The following is a 21,608-nucleotide window of genomic DNA, read 5'->3' on the forward strand; positions in this document are numbered from 1 at the left end:
AAATGGGGCACCATTTAAAAGGGAAATAAACAGGCTTTCCAACGGTATAAAATGTATTGCCAAGAGGCATTGTTACAACAGAGAAATAATCTACCAAACACAAAGTTCCGAACTTTTTGTTCGATGTTTATATTCCTGTGTCTCTAGAATGATAAAATATTATAGTCAAGCCTTACAAGATGCATTATTCAGTTCTACTTACAGTAGATAGATGCATGATGAGGCTGCAGTAGATCAGCACTTGTTATTCCGAGGAATTTGAAGCTTGCCCATGTTCCCTTTTCCCAAAAGCATCTTGGTACAAAGATCCTCTTTGTCTCATTGGCGATGTGAGTGCCAAAGTGGCTTTGGGAAATGTAGTCCAGGTCTCTGGCAGGTTCACATACTGCAGCAGCTCCACTACAGATGAAAGTCTATCCTCTAATGATTTTATGAATCTGATTCTGGTTTCTGATGTGCTCTGTGTTACAGTGGTACAGGGTCAGCATGGCTGGGGAGTGACTTACACTTCTACTGAGATCTGTGCCTTAAAAGGATCAACAGTGGACATACGCTGCACCTACAGATACCCAGCCTACAGAGGTGGCCTTACTGTCACAGTTGAAAAAACATTCTGGTTTACTAAACAGGAGGGTGATGAACCTGTGGATCTGAAAACAGACTCAGAGTATGAAGGTCGTGTGCAGTATCATGGTCATCAGAAGAACTGTATCCTGAGAATCACAGATCTGAGAGAGACTGACTCAGCTGTGTACAAGTTCAGGTTCATAACAAACCATCCAACAGGGAAATATACTGGTTCACCTGGAGTCACTGTGAATGTCACAACAGGTAACATTTTTTATCAGATGATTTGTTAATTCAGTTCCAGATCGTGTTCAGCATGTAGGAAATTCTGTTGGACCCCCCGTGTGTGTGTGTGTGTGTCTCTGTGATTGAAGGTTTACTCTCCAATGACATTTCTGTTCCATGTTCACAGATCCAGATCTCCAGGTGCAGCTGACCACATCCTGGACTAAATGGGCAAAGCTGCAGTGTCACAGCAGTTGTCATCTAGCTGGTCGTCCTTCCTACGTCTGGTACAAGAATGGACATAAAGTTAAGGAAGAAACTTCTTCTTATACAGGCAACTTTGAAAATCAAGACAGCTGCTCCTGTGCTGTAAAAGGACTAGAGGATTTCCGCTCTCCTTCAGTGTGTGAGTTTCTGGTGGAGCCTTACTTAATGTACTATACCATGACTGCATGTATTTAATATGGGTGACCCCAGTAGGAATCAAACCCTTCACCCTGTCTGTGTTAGTGCCATGCTCTACCCATTGAGCTATACAGGAACACTGCTGCTGTTAGTTTCCCAACAAGAATACAACCTGCTCTGTATTACTGCAATAAAAGATGCAATTCTAACAGTGATGTTTAATTTTTCAGGCGTCCACAGTAAAACCTGCAACAGAGTGACTTACACCGATAGAAGCATCTGTGCCTTGAAGGGCTCATCAGTGGACATTTCTTGCACATACAGCAGTTATGATAATTATGTTGAATTCTGGTTCAGTCCCAAATATAGTAATCAATGGCGGGTTTCCTCACAACCCGAGGCCCTTAGTGGGGACTCAGGTCGTGTTCAGCAGCTTGAAGAGAGAGGACGCTCCACTCTGAGAATCACTGACCTGAGAGAGAACGATTCAGCCGAGTATCGCTTCAAATTCAAAACATGGTACTTTCAATGGGGAAATGATTTTCCTGGTACAACTCTGACTGTCACAGGTACTGTTGAACACAAACTGATAAACAACAGCATGGTACATTTACACTAACTGATGACAATAATCCGATTGGATTGGATAATCCGTTTAGTTACTGGATAATCAGTTTAGTTACTAATACTCCACAGTATTTAACTTCTAGTAATTGTAACTGCTATTATGACTGTATGAGAGAGAGAGAGAGAATTCAGTAACCAATGACATTTCTGTTCTTTGTTCACATATCCAGATCTCCAGGTGCAGGTGACCAGATTATCAGACCATAAGCATTCTACCCAGGCAGAGCTGAAGTGTCACAGCAGTTGTCGTCTAGCTGGTCATCCTTCCTACGTCTGGTACAGGAATGGACAGAAAATTGTGGAAGAAACTTCTTCTTATACAGGCAATTTTTATCCTGAAGACAGCTATTCCTGTGCTGTAAAAGGACTAGAGGATTTCCGCTCTCCTTCAGTGTGTGAGTTTACTCCACAGTGTGTCACTAACATAACGCCATCTGGTGGAGCTTTTTACCGAATGTACTGTACCATGACTGCATGTATTTAGGTTAGGCTATTAGATAGCTATATGTAGAATAGGTAGGCTGTTATGTCTTGCTAAAATCTGCTTTTGTGTGTCTTGTGCTTTTCCTGACGTTTGCACTGTATCATTCTGTATGGTTGATTGTTGATCAGCTATATGTTATTAGGCTCGTTCTCTGTAAAGTCCTTTGAGACATGCGTGACAAAGGGCCATATAAATAAATAAACATGAACTTGTGTGACCCCAGTGGTAATCCACTCCTCCCTCCCCCTCAGTTTGTTTTCCTGAATATTTGCCTCTTACACATAGTCAATTATTCAATCTTTGGACTTCATCAACATAGCTATCTGCTTCATTCACATGCCTGCTTCTCATAGCTGCCATCCCACAGCTATGAACTATTAACCATTTAAATATGTTCCATGATAAAATGTCCTCATCTTAAAGTTAATGTATGTTAATATTTTCCAGATGCTCCGAAGGTTCCCTCAGTGTTGGTGAGTCCCTCTGGTGAAATAGTGGAGGGCAGTTCAGTGAATCTGACCTGCAGCAGTGATGCCAACCCAGCAGCTACTTACACCTGGTACAAGGAGAATGGAAATCCAGACCATAAACCTTTGAAAACAGGACCACAGCTTGACTTGGTTTCCATCCATTCCACTGACTGTAGAGAGTATTACTGTAAAGCTGAGAATGAGTTGGGGGCAAAGAGATCTGACTCTATGTCTATCAATTTGAAATGTGAGTGAAATACAAATCTACAACTCAATTTGTGTCTCAATGTGTTCCGGTTTGAAGGCTAAAAAGGGTACGTGGGAAGTCAGAAAGTAATAGAGCAAACGCATTGTTGATTTTGTTATTCTGATAGGATTTGTTGATGGTAAGAAATGCACTAAAACACATCCTCATTTTAATTAATCCATGTTAATCCATGTCCTCCAGATGGTCCCAAGAACACTTCAGTGTTGGTGAGTCCCTCTGGTGAAACAGTGGAGGGCAGTTCAGTGACTCTGACCTGCAGCAGTGATGCCAACCCAGCAGCTACTTACACCTGGTACAAGGAGAACCGAACACTGCATCAAGGACCAGAGGAAAGATACAATTTCACCTCCATCAGCTCTGAGGACAGCGGGACGTACCACTGTCAATCTGACAATAAATATGGACAGTTCAACTCTTCCTCTCTATTCATAGATGTCCAATGTAAGTAGAAAACATTAGCAAATCTCTTAGGCCGACAATGACTTTACAAGAACATTATGAGATTCTAGTCAAACCCCCTGAGAACCTAAAAAGCTCAAGCGCACTTGTTCAGAAATAACAGACTTCAGCAGACATGCATTGGCTAATGAGAATTGAGTTTTCTACAAAGCCATGTAATAAGATAATATATTGTACAAATTTCTTTCCATATCTTACAGTACTACTATGAATTGTGTCTCTATACATATTGTCCTCCAGATGGTCCCAAGAACACTTCAGTGTTGGTGAGTCCCTCTGGTGAAATGGTGGAGGGCAATTCAGTGAATCTGACCTGCAGCAGTGATGCCAACCCAGCAGCTACTTACTCCTGGTACAAGGAGAATGAATCTTCACCAAAAGCATCAGGACAGACCTTCACCATCACTGACATCAGACCTGAACACAGTGGGAATTATTACTGTGAAGCCCATAACAGAAGAGGACATCATACCTCCACTTTACAGTTGACTGTTGTGGCAGGTAAGTTATGCCACCTACACACACACCTCTGTCCTGTACCAGAGGTGATCCATGGCTTGATGTAACACACCATCTTATGTTATGTAAAATGTATGTTATGGGCTGTCGAGGCTCTGCGCTGCCTAAACAGTGCATCCCATAATTCCCCTAAGCACTGTGTATTACACATCACATGAACAAATGAATGAATGACCTCACACACAGAGCCCAGCTCTTATAGGGGCATTCCCCTGAGCACCTAATAATGCACTGATTAATTTAGCTGGCAACATGACACAGACCCTTTCCATGTCTAGCGCCATCATACTGGAGAATTCCGCGGTGTGCAAATAATGTTAATATTACAACTAGGCAAGAAAAAGATAGATAACTGAAAAAAAAACATTTTGTGGTGTGAGTGTAGGTCAATTCAGTCGGCCTAATAAGCAAAAGTGAATTTTCTGATGAGGTTTTTTTCCGAATCAAACAACCATCTGCACCCCCTGCCACCCCCTCACGCCTCCCCACTGACCCCCCACCTGCACTCAGGAACTGTGAAGAGGATGTGAGTATGAAGACCAGGAAGGCATCAGGCCCAGAAGGCGTGTCACCCCCATCTTTACACAGATCTTCAACAGATCACTGGAGCTGTGTGAAGTCCCGTCCTGCTTCAAACACTCCACAATCATCCCAGTCCCCAAGAAACCCTCCATCACAGGATTAAATGACTACAGGCCCGTCGCCCTGACGTCTGTGGTCATGAAGTCCTTCAAGAGACTGGTGTTGACCCACCTGAAAGACATCACAGGCTGCCTGCTGGACCCCCTGCAGTCTGCCTACCGGGAAAACAGGTCAGTGGATGATGCAGTCAACACAGGACTGCACTACATCCTGCAACACCTCGACTCCCCAGGGACATACGCAAGGATCCTGTTTGTGAACTTCGCTCGGCGTTCAACACCATCATACCAGAAATCCTCCGCTCTGAACTCACCCAGCTCGCTGTGCCAGCCTCCACCTGTCAGTGGATCACAGACTTCCTGACAGACAGGAGGCAGCAGGTGAGGCTGGGGAAAACCACATCCAACACCCGGACAATCAGCACTGGTGCCCCCCAGGGATGTGTGCTCTCCCCTCTGCTCTTCTCCCTCTACACAAACGACTGCACTTCAGGACACCTATCTGTCAAACTCCTTAAGTTTGCAGATGACACAATGGTCATCGGCCTCATCCGAGAACAGCTGGCCCTCTGGTGTGGTCATAACAACCTGGAGCTGAACAAGCTCAAAACTGTGGAGATGACAGTGGACTTCAGGAGACGCCCCCCAACACTGCCCCCCCTCACCATACTCAACAACACCGTGTCTGCTGGGGAAACCTTCAGGTTTCTGGGATCCACAATCCCCCAGGACCTAAAGTGGGCGTCCAACATAGACACACTCATCAAAAAGCCCCAGCAGAGGATGTACTTCCTATGCCAGCTCACGAAGTTCAACCAGGAAGTGCAACCTCAGGAGCTGCTGATCCAGTTCTGCTCTGCAATAATCCAGTCTGTTCTTTGCACATCCATCACTGTCTGGTTTGGATTGGCCACCAAACAGGACAGGAACAGACTACAAAGGACAGTCAGGACTGCAGAAAAAATCATTGGCGCCAACCTGCCCTCCATTCAAGACTTCATTCAATACATCTCCAGAGTCACAAAACGGGCAGGAAAGATCACTGCAGACCAATCATCCAACTCCTCTATGCCAAAACAACCAGACACGAGAACAGTTTCTTCCCATAGGCCATCACTCTGATGAACACTTAAATCAATCAAATAGAGACAGAAACTATCCCTGTGCAATAAACCTTCCTCATGTATATAATTACCCCCCCCCCCCCCCAAAAAAAAGAAAGCAGGAGTGAAAGGCCCAGACCAGGGATTTCCTCCTGCTCCTCTTCCCCCATCATCATCATCTGTACAATTCTGATTGTGTATGTGTGTATAATGTATGTAATGTGTAATAACTAATGTATATAATGTGACCTGTTACACCAACAACCATATTTATTCCAGCATCTTTGCACTCTGCACCATTGCACTATTGTCCTAGGGTTGTTTATATATATGTTTTATATATATATGCATATTTGTACATAGTAGTTAAATGTTTAGGTTTACCTCTGTTCATCTTGTTGTCCTTGTTTTTAGCTGTATATTTATTCTGTGTAAGTACATTGAGAGCAACGAAAAACCTGAGTCAAATTTCTTGTATGTGTACATACTTGGCCAATAAAGCTGATTCTGAAATTTAGGTTAGGTAGGTACTATGACTCAGTAAACGGTCTTGGTTTTTTTTTTTGGTTTTTTTTTACACCTTAGTCTACTTCAAAGCATGAGTTGTAGCTCAGAAGAGTCAGATCATTTAACCTGAACTGTGCTTTGGCTTTGATAGCTAGCTAACTAACCAGGAAGATAATTCCACAAATCAACAGATGTTAAAATCAATGTACCTATACTAGCCACTAATGCTAGCTTCTGCCAGATACACTGAATGCTTGAATCAAATGTGTTCACAGTGATGGTTAGCTAACCAGATACTATGGTTAGCTAGCTACCAGATGGTGGGCAAACGCCTTGACTGATGTTTCATGAATTTATTGAAATTACACACCATAAGAGCTGACTAAAGAAACAGTAAAAAAAAAACCTTTACAAACTTACCATTGTCAGAGAAGATAATAAAAGTAGCCATAACATAGCTTGTTTGTAGTTACTCTTCTGCATGGATGTTCAAACACAAAATGAAAAACAAAGTGCATGCTAGCATAAGGCCGCGGCCACACTGATCCGTTGTATCTTCCCGTCTCTGTTCATTTCAGTTCATTTTCAATGCTGTCCTTTGTCCGTGCAGCGCTGATGACGTACAGATTTCTGCCGGTTTTGACACAGAACGTTCAACCCAGTTGAACTTTTTCTGTATGGACAGATTCATTATCGCAAATGAGAGGCGTTTTTTTTTTTTTTAATAGCGGCTGACATGCCAAAACAGCCCAACGGACAGAAATCTAGCCGTTAGTAATTCTGTCCGTTTTCAGACAGATCCGTGTGGCTATGGCTTGCTACGGCTATATCATTCATGCTAGTGGACGACATGGTGACTTATAGTTAACAAAAATAACAACCCATAACATAAAACATAAATGGCAACAAAAGACCCATTCATACCCTTTTCAGTCTCTAACTGAGGTACTAAATCAGTACAGGTGTGGACATCTTTGTAGGCAACTTTACAGGCACTACATCTGTCAAAACACCAAATCAATCAGAGCATTAGTGGTCAAAAACAGCACAAAAATGTACCATGTTTAATGAATTCTGTTGAGACGGCCAAGTTATACATTAAGAAACACAATCAGCTGTTCAGAGAGTTGTCCAAGAACTGAGAACTGACCTCAAATATGGCCGCCAAAGGGCGTTGCCTACAGCCCTCTAGTTTTGTACCACCACTTTCACCACCAATTTCACATTTACACAAAATAGTGTTGCATACAAGAACACAGTTTGCATGCAGTAAATGTGGTTTTAGAATGCTATGTGTGTCTTAGGAAGGCCATAATAGACATAACAGACTTCAGAGGTATTTTATCAGCAGTTATATTGTATATTGCTGTTTTTTTGTCAGATTATCAGTCAGTAATGGACCCAAACATCCTGTAATCCCCTTATTAATTGTCCGTATTTTCATTTGATCTCTTCCCAGCCCCATGGAAATCAACAGCTGCTGCAGTAACTACGAATCTTCTTCTGGTTATCATACTCCTCATATTTGTCTTCGTATGGATTAGGTGAGCAATTCTGTTTCACTGTGGTTATGTTCTCTTAGGCATTTAAAATTCAGCCATTTGTTCAGTAATTCAGTTATTCATTTATTCTCCTAACCAGAAGGAAGAGGGCCTCCAAACAACCATCTGGAGCTGGAGAAAGACCAGACAACGGGCTGCAGGTGAGGAAGAGGAATTAAACAATTCCAGTGCAAAAGAAAACTACTTTCCTCCTGCAGTCTGTCTCCCCAGTTCAGACTGCAGTCACTCCCTGTCTTCCAGTACAACTTGAAAGCTATCTGACTGAGTATCACTTTGTCTCTCTTTACCCTACCTTCTTCACCCAAATAAATCCTCCTCTCCCTGTCTTCTATCTTCCTCCTCTTGCACTCGATTAACTTCCTCTCTTGTTTGTTAAAAACCTTTCAATCTTTTCTCCCTGGATTTTGTTCCTTTGCCTAGCGCTTCTGTCATAAATTAGCAAATTATTGAGACAGGAATATTTGTTTCAACACTGTGGGTGGTGTAGCTTTGACCCTTTCAGTCTTGGTTGCTTGTCATGTTGATGAATTTAAAAAGTGTATTCTACTGTTGCATTAATTGATATTTAGTCTGAATATGAGTCAGCTAAACGTATAAAATATAATATAAATGTCTGCAGTGGGGGGGTGAGGTTCACCAATAAAATTGAAGAACACAGACAGTTCAATCCATAAACATGTTACTATTTTGAACAGAAAGGCCTTAAAGGGGCATTAATTAGTCTAAGAACTTTATCGACCTCTATCAACAACCAGTAGGAATTACAACAATATCAAGAGAACTGATTTCTTCCTAAACCTGCCCCCGGGCCCTCCCATCCTCTTGCAGTTAATTTTTCCTAAATGACATCAAATTTCTGGGCTATTTATTAGAATTTATAGCCTAGAAATTTGATCTTACTATTAAAGCAAAAACAATGGCCATTTGGTGTAATTTGCTAATTCCTGCCAGAAAAATGGTCTGATTGTGGAAAAGAGAACCCACTTGAAATAAAATTACATATTTTTCACTTCAACTATGGTTATTTTTGTTTTTTACTGTCCTACCCCACATCGATTATACATTTATAAGTATATTTAAGATATTCCTGAAGAAGATCAGAAGACTGGACTGTAATCTGTTTTTGAGTTTTTTTTAGATCTTTCTTAGCTGCAGATGACCAAATGACTGGACAGTACTCAAGGTGTGACAAAACTAATGCTTGGATCACTTGGTTCAGAGTGCTTGATGTTACATACCTAGAACATTTCCTGGTAACAGCAATGCTCTTACCCATTTGAGTTACAATATTATCAATGTGTTCAGTCTACGTAAGTCTAGCATCCAACACAATGGCAAGTAGCTTAGTCTTTATAACTTGTTCTACTGGCTTAGTTGGGGATTACTGACCAGCACATGTCTAGGTCCAAAAACCATACATTTTGTTTTAGAAATATTCAGCACTAATTTGTTCTTACTTACCCACTCAGCCACTGTTCTGAGCTCAATGCACAGTACATCAGTTAGCTCTTGATATGTTAATGCTGCACTGTACAGGACAGTGCCACCACAGCAAGGCCCTAAGTCTCTAGCCAGACTCTTCTCTTCTGTGGTTCCCGGGTGGTGGAACGAGTTGCCAAACTCCATTCGATCCGCAGAGTCCCTCTCAATCCTTAAGAAAAGGCTAAAGACCCAGCTCTTTAGCGAATACCTTCTCACATAAAAAAAAACAAACACTGCACTCTATGCATTGCCTCATAGCACTGCCTCGTAGCACCTATGTCCTGTTGGACCAGAACTTAGCTCTATAGCACTTACTCTCGTTCTCTCCTAACTAGAAACTTGCTTGTGTTGTATGAAAATCTCATGTGTAAGTCGCTTTGGATAAAAGCGTCTGCCAAATGTGAAATTGTAATTGTAATTGTACATAGTTGAATCATCCACATACATAACCACACTTCCTTTATCTAATACTGATGGGAGATCATTTGTAAATATAGAATATAGGAGAGGTCCCAAGCGACTGCCCTGAGGAACCCCACATCGTAAATCTTTGCTATTTGGCCGTAATTCAGAGTAATTTGCCATCTAGATTGTCTGTACCTGGAGATTTGTCTAAGTAGGTATAAGGGAGCAGATTGTGAGTGTCTTGAAATTCCAGTGGGTGAGGGGATTTTGTTCCAAAACAGAGTAAAGTGAGTTTTCTAAAATGTAATGTAACCTTGTCTGTGTGATGTCTACCCATCAGCTAAACCCGGGTCATGTGTGTGACACGTCAGCTGCAGCACAGACACAACCGACAGAGCAGCAGGACGACCTTGACTACGCCACCGTCCACTTCTCTAGGACACAGCCAGATCCTCTCTACTCCAACTTCGAGCCTCAGAGAAGAGAGGAGGAGGAGGAGACTGTCCAGTATGCTGCTGTCAACTTCAAAAGACCCCAAACTGATCCTGGGTGAGCCGGCCTTCACATTACAGCTGAATGAACCACCAAATTGGCACACTGTCCTTGCTATTAAAAATGCATGAGTTTTAAACAATGTCCAAGATTTTTATAGATTATAACCATTTTATTACCATTGCATTGTAATGTTCTGTTTGTTTGAACCCGTTTCTTCTTATCTTCAGAATGCACTAATTTATTTTTTTCCCTCTCAGAACCAGAAGCCAGGAAGCTGATGATCCATCTGAGCTGTACAGCACAGTCCAAAAACCCTACAAAAACCCCAGATTCTGAACACAACACGACTCTCTGGTCTGTTATTAAGACATGGTGTTATTCAATCTTTATTTAAGCAGGTAGCCACAATGAGATTATCTGTTTCTCAGGATAGACCTGGCCAAGAAGGCAGCATCATGACAACCATAAAAGTTAAACATATAACCATACAACAGTGTACATATGTAAAGCTCTTGCGTGAAAACACTTAGCTTCATGTTTTTTTGCTCCTGCTTATTCAACACAGGTCAGCTCTATAAAGCATTTACCTGTTTCTAAAACCTAACTTCACCTGAAGCAAAGGAATAAAAATCTGCACACAATACACTTCACTGTGTAGCTTTTTATGTATATTGTTAAGATTAAATATGGTGATTTGTTTTTGTGACATATTTTTCATAGCCTATTTTATTAAGCAGTAATAAAGCCTCAAGAAAAAAAGATATATCTTTTGCTTATTTCTCACTGACTCCCAGCTGTTTGTCACTAAAAAGGTTGACTCACACTGTTTGAATGATAATACACAGCAGGTAGACAATATTTTTCTTTCCACTGTTTTCATCTTTTCCCTTGTAGTTTAGCCTGTGACATCCCAATTGTTTTCTTTCTTTCATCTCTTGATGTCCCAGTGTGGAGGGGAGTGGAGTCACAGCAGATCATTTTAACTCTGTTGGTGGCATCACCTGTTAACTAAAGGACAACAGATCCGAGGCAGACAGGCTTTTTCTTGTTGTTGGTGCTTTTAATTTTATGTATGGAAACTACTTTAAAGGGGACTTTTCACACTAATGAGGGTAATGTGGATAGCCAACGATACACATTTGCACACCCTGCATACACTACATGCTCTTGCACTGGACTGTAAATTCATAGATCTGCACACTGCAAAATATATTTTAATCTCCTGTTAAAATCCTTTCAAACCAATAGCGGCTCTCTTTTTAGCATGGCGAAGACACTCTTCAGTATGTTGTATTTGTTTTATCTGTCCATCTTATTCTATATCCTTATCCTTATTTTGCTGCTACAATGGCTCAGTTTCCCCACAAAGATCATTACAGTTTCATCTTATTTAATCTTAGACAGTATACATAACCATTCTATAAAAGCCATAATAGCCTTGAGGACATTCTTAACTGTGATTATGGGTACTTTAGTGCTGTTAGTGGTACTCAGTTCCACCTCGTACCGATTGCATCAGTTCTCTTTTTCACAAAGACAACACAACAAAAACTTTTAGGGTCTCGAGATTTCAAATGTCATTGCACAAACTGAATTCAAACTGATCTGCAGGCGTTGACAGACAGTTCAGAGGCAGCTTCCTCCAGCGCCGTGCATTTGGCCTGGAGGCTGGAGTTGCTGGAGCACTCTGCAGACGAAGGCCAGCGCTCCACCCAGGTGTTCTTACCCAACATGTAGATGAACCTGACGGACAGGAAGAAGGAAGGGAGGAAAGTGAAGAGTTGACATTCATTTTGCCAGAGACTTAAGAAAAGATACATTCTAGCGATGTTGTTGCAATTCCTGCTGATCCCTTGTAGAGGTGGTTCATCTTTTACTTAAAGTCCCAAAGGATTTTGAGAGCATCTTGCTTCCTTAATGTGATGTATTTCCTGATATCTGATGTCTGAATGGGAAATTTTCTGATCCCTGTCACTTATCCTCCTTACCTGTTAGTGTTGCTGTCTATGGTCCACTGGTCCTCTTTGGGGCCGATGACGAGGTACTGGGAGCCCTGCTGCAGGTTGAGGCCGTCTCTGCAGCCTCCATGAGACATAAAAAGCCTCTTCTGACCCTCCTCCACCCCAGCCTCCACGCCTGGGTGGAGGGAAGGAGAGATTTGGAATTTTTTACAACTGTATAACTCTATAAAATAAACACTAAAATCAATAAGGTGTGAATTAGGGTCAGGCTGATAGATTGCTGATGATACATCTCGGCGATATTGGCGAGATATATTTGATTAAAGGGTCTGTGTGTAAATGCTGGCCTCTATCGTTCAGCGTTGTCATGACAACAACACTCCTCCCTCCATAGAGCGAGACCATCATCAGCATGGTGGGCAGTTTGGACTGTTTCACAATCAACAACAATAAATGAACCTTCTATCATGCTTTACCGAGTTAGTTTTTTTTTGTTGTTGTTGTTTGATGGATGCTTGCTGTGATCAGGATCCTGACATCACCACGATTCCTGTTGTCTGGGAATTTTTGGAACATATCGAATGGAAGGAGTAGCTGTAGAGCGTGTGAAATAACACTTCCCCGGCGCATAAATGGGCTGCTCCGTTAAAATTCGAGCTGTTTAGGATTATATACATGCCGAATTTACCAGAGCACCCTACCGATTAGTAATAAAGTCTCAAATTTTATGTTCCAATGTGTGTTTTTTGATGATAAGTATGGCAAAAACAAACAACAACAACACCACACAGCCTCGGCCCGCTCCTGTGTTTTGAATGCAGAAATCTCCGCAGCGTGCTCCGTGGCTGTTCACTTTGTTTCACTCACTACCATTCAGGAACCTCTGCTGATATTCATTTATATTTATTTATATTATGCTTAAGTAAAGTAGTCATATTACACATCAGATACTTACCGTCATGCTGTCCACTACCGATATGATGGAGGTTCCTCAACAACAGCTACATAACAACAGTCAGGAAAACGTGGAGATTTGATTTTCTTTGCACACTTTATTAAAATTAATTTAATGGGTTTTCTTTTTTTATTCTTCATTTAAAGACCTAAAGTATCCCAGAGTTTACCCACCACTGAACAGCTGATATAATAGATGACATTTCATCAGTCTACATTTCAATGGAGAGTTTTACACATTGAATCTCATTTTGTTGACATGAAAATGTTCAAATTTAAAGATACTGAATATTAGCACAAAATATCGGCTATCCGAAAGCTTCAGTACAAAAATATCGGTATCGACATCGGCTTTCAAAATTCCACGTCCCATGTGTTTTTTGGCATTTCGCAAGCCGCTCTAATAATACTGTTTCTATTTTACACTTGTGCCAGTAAAGCAATTCAGATCGAAACTGAGAGAGCGGTAGAAAGAAAGAGGGATGTTCTTCCCTGGCCAGTCATCACTGCTATGGCTGAAAGTTGAACAGTGTTAATGTTGAACAACCAAGTGTGTGTGTGAGAGATGACGAAGAAGAAGAAGTGAGATGATACAAACATCAGAAACAACATCACTATTGGCAATATAATGCAAGTGGGTTTGTTCGCATTGCGTTTGTGTGTGTGTGTGTGTGTGTGTGTTTGTGTGTGAGACCAATTCCACTGACTCACCCAGCTTGATAACCTGTGTGATCTCCATCTCGTACTGGTCATAGTAGCTCTGGGTGACACTCAGCACCTTCACCTGGAAGACTGGAGGACAGGAACAAGAATATTGGTATCATTTTTTACATCACACAATTTTACCCATTTCACTGTAGTTGCATGTGGTGGTTTGATTCCTCTTTAATTCCTCTGCAACTCTGCCAAATTTTTGTTTCTCATCTTTCTTCCCCTTTTTCTAGCCTACTTCTTCTTTTTGGTATTGGTATTAGTGAGTCAACAAATGAAACACAAGATATCTATACTGGGTTACATTTCAGGGTTTATATTTAATATCTAAAGTGCCTGTGTGTGTGTGTGTGTGTGTGTGTGTGTGTGTTGGGTGAGAGTGTATTGTACCGTGGTGTAAACTCTTGCAGGCGAACGTCTCTCTTGTTTTGCTGGGGAAGTTTTGACTGTCGTTCTTGGAGATGCAACAGTCACCTAGAGATTACAGACAGAGTGAAAACTGAAAATAACAGGCATCATGCGCACACACACACATACACACTGACACACTCGTGCACGACCGCGGACACGTGCACGCCCTCACCCTGCGTGCAGCGGCAGACGTTGTCCCTGCAGATCTGAGCGAGCTCCTCCTTGACCTCACTGGGCGTGTAGGTACGACTGCAGCGATGATCTGAGAGAGAGAGAGAGAGAGAGAGAGAGTTAGACAGAGAGAGAGAGATAGAGAAAGCGAGAGAGATAGAGAGGCAGAGACAGAGAGTTAGAGAGAGAGAGAAAGAGAGAGGGAGAGAGACAAAGAGAGAGAGGGGGGTGGGGGGGGGGCAATAAGCTTGACACTTTAAAATTGCAATATACACCATTTTTTTTTACATTAAAATAACAATGAATAAATTGGATATATTATACATTATCAATCAGTCTATTCATGCCTGAATCCCCCGGTTTTCCTCAAATTGGTTTTTCAATGATGTTCAGCAGTGAGAATTTGACCAGCTGAGGAGAAATTTGGCAGAACTAACAATACAATTCCTCAAGGCAGAGAAGCGTAAACCAATGGGATATCAGTTAGGGGGAAAAGGCAGTGTTATTTGATGGGAGGGGTGGAGGGGAGGGATTGTTCCAAGATCTGTGATGGTTTTATTGGTTGGAATTTATATTTACACCTACTGGTGCAGCATGAGGTCACCATTTAAGTTTTCAGTTCAGTTCATTTCATAGGGACTTTAACAGTGGTTTATATTCATATTATGGTGTCTTGTTTTTTTTTTTTTTTTTTTTTTTTGCAATATCAGTGACTATTTCAAAACACAGTTGATCCTACCAAAAGCAAAAATATTTAATAGGCAAATGTTACAGGATGACTCCTCACTTTAATAGTAAACCGTAATGTGCTATATTTCACTGCCAGGATACTGAGATGTTTTTCAAATGGTAGTTAACTTGTTTAGTTTTGGCCATAGAATACAGCACAACAGTACAGGAGGGGTATGAAAGGACTTCCTGCATGGTAGTCTGACCTGTGACACTGTTGGCTCAGCCTGTGTTTTCCTACCTGGGTTGTAATACTCATAGGCAGTGACTGAGGAAGGCTGCAGGAGGCCGACCTTAAAGCTCTGCTGAAGCCTGAAGATCAGGATCTCTGGCTCTTTGTGAGACACCTGAGGGTAGAGTAGAGTAGAGTAGAGTAGAATAGGGTACATTAGAATAGAGAAGAGCATAATATTATCGAGTAGAGCAGAGCAGAGTAGATTGGAAAATCATAGAGTACAGCAAAGTAGAGTGGAATATCATACAGTATAATAGAGTAAAGTAGGGCAGTCAGTAAATCCAGTAGAGCAGCATAGAATAAAGGAGAGTCGATGAGAATAGAGTAAGCAGAGGAGAGTAAAGTAGGGCAGAGAGGAGTACATTAGATTACATCAGAACAGAGTATATCAGAGGAAAGTAGAGAGTAGATTATAGCACTGAGCAGAACAGGATAGTACAGCAAAAGAGAGTGGGGAATAATAGAAGGGAATAATAGAGCAGAGTAGGGCAAAAGAGAACACAGAGTAAAGTAGAGCAGAACAGAGTAGAATAGAGTAGGGTCAGGTCGAGTAGGGTTGAATAGGGTAGAGTCAGGTAGAGTAGAATAGGATAGAGTAGAGCACAGTAGAATATCACAGAGTAGAGTAGGGGACAATAGAGTACAGCAAAAAAGAGTTGGGCAGTAAAGTAGAATAGAGTAGGGTAGAGTAGGACAGAACAGAGTAATAATAATAATATTTTGATTTATATAGCACTTTTGAGTAAAGGTGAGTAGAGTGTGGAGCAGAACAAAGTAGAGCACAACAGAATGCAGTAGAGACACAAATAGACACGAGGCCTGATTTAAGTTCCAGTTTATCATGAAGAACATGAAGCAAGTCAAACTCATGATTCTGCTTTGTTACAGTTTCACAGATAAAGCCGACTGCAACGTAGTGTGCAGTCGTGCTGTACGTGTTGTAACGTGTTGTAACGTGTTGTAACGTGTTGTAACGTGTTGTAACGTGTTGTAACATGTTGTAACGTGTTGTAACGCGTTGCAACGTGTTGTAATGTGTTGTAATGTGTTGTACCGTGTTGTAACATGTAACACGTTGTTACCTTGAAGAGGTGCAGGATCAGGGAGCCTCTGTCACTCAGGTTGTCAACGATCTGGAAGTTACTGATGTAACGGTCCACCGAGTTGGACAGCTGGACACACACACACACACACACACACACACACACACACACACCCACACACACACACACAGAGTCAGTTAGCAGCACTAGCCTGTACATGTGATCAGAGCCGCCCTCTAGGGAATATAATTAGCTATTGCAACATGTCACATGTGTGACATGATGTTGACATGCTATGTCAACATCACACTTGTTACACTTCTCATAAACTTCTAGTTTAAAGGGACAATAAGAGTGATTTCTCCTGATCCATAGAACAAAAGGACCATAATATATCTGTAGGAGATTGACAGGATTATTGATCAACACCAATGACCACAGGTGTTGATAATTCTGACTTTCAAAACTTTCTCACTCACTCTCCAGCCTGTACTCTTTGGAACAAAAACTCCCCATCCAATGGAAAAGTCACAGATTACTTAATACCCCTTTAACTTACAATTCCAATGTTTTTCACAAAAAATAAAAAAAACAACCCAACATGGTTAAAGGAATAGTTCACCCAAAAAATAAAATGCAATTAAATTTAAAATTACCAAAGCTAACAAGATGGAGGTCGCGCACTATCGCACACACAAACCTTGCGCGGCCACAGTGGCCTCGAGAGGTTTGGTAATGTGGAAGTACATGCAATGGCGATAGACTCGGATTTTCATGAAATAATGGATCCATTTTTTTTTTTTTTACTTTTTTTAAAACTTTTTTTTAGACTTTTTAGACTTTTCAAGGCGTCAGAAGACTTTGGTTATACTACAGAGCCCATTCACTGGAAGAAGCTCCTCCTGCAGTGAGCCTGGAGAACTCCAGGTAAGTTGTATGAAGAAAAAACACTCACCCGAGATTGTACTGGCATGAGAATGAGTAAATAATGACTGAATTTTAATTTTTGGGTGAACTATTCCTTTAAATTGTTAATGAAAGACTGAAGCACTCTTGTGTGTTTTTGTGTGTTTTCTAGCAGATTATTGTTTTGCATTGTTTGCTTGCCCCTGGATGTGGTCTCTGTCCTTAAGCATTCCTACTATGTGAGCACTACAGTGGCAGGTGTTGATTACCATCTCCAGGTCCGAGTTTTCTGGGGTGAAGCCGGTCGGCAGGTTGATATCCAGAACCACCATCCTGACATCTCTGGGTCCTAAAGCCCTGTGGAAGGAGAAGGGAACAGCGATCAGTTGGGATACTACGAGGTAGTACGAGAGGTAGCCAGCCTCCTATTTATTGTACAGATACTGTTTTAAACCAATTTGTGTGTGTGTGTGTGTGTGTGTGTGGGGGGGGGGGGGGGGGGGGGGGGGGCGGTAAGCACGTTTAAACTTGTGTTTTCTTGCCGCTAGTCCCACTTCCTGTTACCTTAAGTGACAACAAAGACATCTAATCAGGAACGACAAGGACCTACTTTTTCCGTGTTGAATGTTTTTTTCTTTTGCCGTGAGTTGGTACATCGCAGAGACATGAAATTTGGCCCAATGTCAGATATTGGTAACCATTACTAGGTCAAGAAATATTTACCCAATCGGCCTGAAGGGGGCGCTATAATTGAAGGTTTTACTTTAAAGGCCATAACTCCTACACCGTTTGTCCGATTTTGACAAAACTTGGTACACATATGCAGGTATCCTAATTCTACAATTTTGCAATTTGGACCCTCAAGGTCCGCCTGGAAAGTTTTTGAGATATTTTGAAAGTTTTGAAAAACACATTTTTAACATCTCCTCCTACACCGTTTGACCGATCACCACCAAAATTGGTATGTAGCATCTACAGACTGATCTCATTGAAAGTTGATAAAAAGTTGTTGATATCTACTGTCGTTTTGAAGATATTAATTTTAAAATTTGTGAGAGGGTGTAGCCTGTCAGCTAAATTGTTATAACTTCATGATCGATTGTTCAATCATCACGAAACTTCGTGAACATGTTCAGATATCATCACTGACCATGTGTGCAAAGCTGTTTTACGACTGAACAATAGGGGGCGCTATAAATGCCAAAAAACTGTATCTCCTAATCCCGATGACGAAATTGTGTGAAATTTGGTAAACATGTTCAGGGAGGCTGTACTAGTCAAAATCAGAAGTTTTGTCATCATTGGTGAAAGTGGGCAGGGCCTATGGTGTAATAACCATGTAACCGCCAGTAAATCAAAGTTCATTTGCATAATCGGTCCCAAACTTGTGTACGGAATTTTGTGCGATTCGACCAAATGGGGGCGCCACAAACACCAAAAATGGGCGTGGCCTAACACAAAAACGTAGTAAAAAGTGGCAGCGCGCACAAATCTTAAACAATGTATCGGGTGCACGGTTGTAGCAAGGATCAAAACAAACAGAAAACCGGCACTCACAGAAAAATAATCTTCTAATTTATTATGGCCAAAAAACTAATGTGTTTCAGCTAGAAGCCATCATCAGCGTAATCAAAACAACACAAAAGGACATTTTTATAGACAAGTGAGGTTCAACACCAACCAGAAAAGAGAAAACATAATTACATAATAGGATCCATCTGTGAATGAACCGCCCAGATACAGCCTCTCCTAATGAAGGAGGTGTGACCACGATAATCAGAAAAAACTATGGCTGGTGTCACAAGCTGAAGAGTAATAAATAAATAACACAAAAACGGCCGTAACTCTGCACCCGTTTGTTCAATAATCGCGAAACTTGGCAGGTATATCAAGGGATATATTTAGACGATGTCCTCAGAACGATGTCAGTACCGTCCAGAAAAGGCTTGAAGCCCTTTCATGGCCGCTTGCGGCTATATTTTGTGAAATGTTGTTGTGTTCTGTGATTTGTTAATTTGTTTTGTGAAACATTGTAGTGTTTTCAGCTTTGTTAAGTTGATTAGTGAAATATTATTGTGTTTTGCACTTCAGGGCCACCACACAGGAGTCATGGAAACAATAACTCACCTCACTTTGATGGTGATCTGATAGGAATTTTCCACATCAGCTGGATGCTTCTCTGTTATGGGAGAGAAAAACACAAACTATGTTTTGATCTACCATCTTAGTTGTAATTAAATTCTCTTCTCACTTGTATCACTTGATGTTTTACATTACATTATTTTATGTTACTTTGTTACATTACGTTACGTTATGTTATACGTTATGTGTTATACGTTATAGTGTATGTTATTAGGTTATACATTATGTTATATATTATGTTATTTTAACTTGTGTTATGTTGTTATGTAATGTTACGTTATGCTACACATTATAGGTTTTCTTATGTTAAACATTATGTTCTATATTATGTTTTCTGTTATGTGATGTTATGTTACATTATGTAACATTATATATTACGTTATGAATATCAAAGACATCTTTATTTGTTATTTGTTGTTGTTACATTGTTTTATGTTATGTTACATTGCTATGTTACATTATCGATATCAAATAATTTTTACATTTGTTTAAGATTGTTTTACTTTATGTTTTACATTACGGTATGTTTTAATCATCAAAGAAATGTCCATCTGTTTACATTGTTTTACTTTATGTTAGGTTATGTTTTACATTATGTTATAAAATATACTTTATCTTGTTTTACATCATGTTACATTATGTTTACTAATGAATGTCAATTCAGTTTTCATCTATACTGAAATGAATTTCTCATCGTTGAGCCAGTAAAAGTAACCTGACTTTAATTAAGTGGAAAAAACAAAGATAAGATGGTGAGACTGGGCTTGGTATAACAGAGTGATATGAGGCAGTGTGAGAGTTGGAGCTACCGCTGGATTCTTCAATAGTGACACTGAGCTCAAAGTCCCTGCAGGGTCTTTTCTCGTCCACCTCATGCAGCTGGTTGTAATAGGTCACGATCTGGGGTCAAAGTTCACAGGATCAGAAAATGAGACAGTGAGACACCTGAGAGAAAAAGGTTAGCATCAATCAATATTGGTAGAGCTGAAAATAACACCCATCCAAGAATTATAATGCTGTTATCGGATAAAAAAATGTCTATGGTCAAATCAACTTTTAAGGAAGTTGCCTTAACAATTATGCATTTTAGAATATTTGTCATACGCTTACAAATCACTCTGTGGCTCTGGGCCCAAATACATCTCTGACATGCTTGTGTCATATGAACCTTCTAGGACCCTTAGGACATCTGGGGCCTACTGGCTGTCCCAAGAGTTAGAACAAAACACGGTGAAGCAGCATTTTGTTATCATGCAACACAGACCTGGAATAACCTCCCAGATGATATTAGACAAGCCCCGACTCTGACCACTTTTAAGTCAAAGCTAAAAACGTTCTTATTTTACACTGCCTACTCTACCCTGTAATGGCTAAAAACTTATCTTTTCAGTTTAGCTTTTAAATAACCTCACGATCCCAACAGAGCTGACACGGACAAGTACAAATTTTCATTCTTCTTGTCCGGGTAATGCTTATCTCATCCATCTGTGGATGGTGAGGTTTTTGACCAAGAGGAGAATCTATGATTCTCGTCTGCCTTAGGCAGTGAGATCTGACGTAAATATCAGATCAAGAGTAGAATCAGGAAGGACAGGGGAAAAGAAAATTACAGAAAAACATATGGGTTCACTCACAATGTGCAGCTAAAAATGGGAGTATTTGTTGTGTTCTTTCATCTTTCTATCTCATTTGATTTGAACTGCACTAGTTTACTTTTTAAGTCTTTTATCTTTTGTATCTCTTGTCTGTACTTTTGCACTTTTTAACTGTAAATCTTTTACCTTTACTGTATTTTTATCACTCTGTAAAGCACTTTGAATTGCCCCAGTGTATGAAATGTGCTATACAAATAAGGCTGCTGTGCCTTGCCTTGCCTTGCCTACGCTTTGAAAGGATTTCATGAGCTCCCGAGTCATGAAAATGGCTATACCTGTTGAGGACCATGCAAACCTTCAGTTCAAATAAAATGGGAAAAACAAAACTTGTATTTTCATATAGGTTTTTTTTGCAAAAGCAGCAATACTGATCTACAAAGGTGTTCATGTGGTCAAACCTCCAGTATTCCCAGTCCGTTCCCTTGAGCCTCCACTTCAAACTCCTGATCCAGGGACACCTACAAAAACACC

At 40.8% G+C, this 21,608-nt stretch overlaps 2 protein-coding genes across 2 annotated transcripts in view; one reads left to right on the top strand and one right to left on the bottom strand.

Moving 5' to 3' along the window:
- Window positions 1-1,570: 1,570 nt before the first annotated feature.
- On the top strand, window positions 1,571-10,862 carry LOC139651110 (B-cell receptor CD22-like; the record flags this gene model as incomplete). The annotated part of the gene is made up of 9 exons (XM_071527955.1): window positions 1,571-1,766; window positions 1,995-2,219; window positions 2,756-3,025; window positions 3,227-3,487; window positions 3,746-4,006; window positions 7,735-7,819; window positions 7,917-7,977; window positions 10,065-10,273; window positions 10,477-10,862. Coding segments are annotated over 9 exons (1,647 nt in total), but the record flags the coding sequence as incomplete, so codon positions are not given.
- A 928-nt stretch (window positions 10,863-11,790) lies between these two features.
- Window positions 11,791-21,608, bottom strand: part of LOC139651111 (venom factor-like) — a 42,283-nt gene continuing 32,465 nt past the window's right edge. The window contains exons 33-43 of the mRNA XM_071527956.1: window positions 21,536-21,595; window positions 20,292-20,382; window positions 19,468-19,519; window positions 17,610-17,697; window positions 16,474-16,563; window positions 15,398-15,503; window positions 14,429-14,518; window positions 14,236-14,319; window positions 13,846-13,926; window positions 12,208-12,355; window positions 11,791-11,962 (exon numbers count right to left, since the gene is read on the bottom strand). Of these exons, the coding sequence (XP_071384057.1) occupies window positions 11,815-11,962; window positions 12,208-12,355; window positions 13,846-13,926; window positions 14,236-14,319; window positions 14,429-14,518; window positions 15,398-15,503; window positions 16,474-16,563; window positions 17,610-17,697; window positions 19,468-19,519; window positions 20,292-20,382; window positions 21,536-21,595 (1,038 nt within the window). The 3' untranslated portion in view covers window positions 11,791-11,814. The remainder of the gene's footprint in view (window positions 11,963-12,207; window positions 12,356-13,845; window positions 13,927-14,235; window positions 14,320-14,428; window positions 14,519-15,397; window positions 15,504-16,473; window positions 16,564-17,609; window positions 17,698-19,467; window positions 19,520-20,291; window positions 20,383-21,535; window positions 21,596-21,608) is intronic.

Source organism: Centroberyx affinis, unplaced genomic scaffold (assembly GCF_046629955.1).
Source record: "Centroberyx affinis isolate AG114_WGS23_722 - 3 ecotype Tasmania unplaced genomic scaffold, CSIRO-AGI_Caff_v1 ptg001596l_1, whole genome shotgun sequence".
In the NCBI taxonomy this organism is placed as follows: Eukaryota; Metazoa; Chordata; class Actinopteri; order Beryciformes; family Berycidae; genus Centroberyx; species Centroberyx affinis.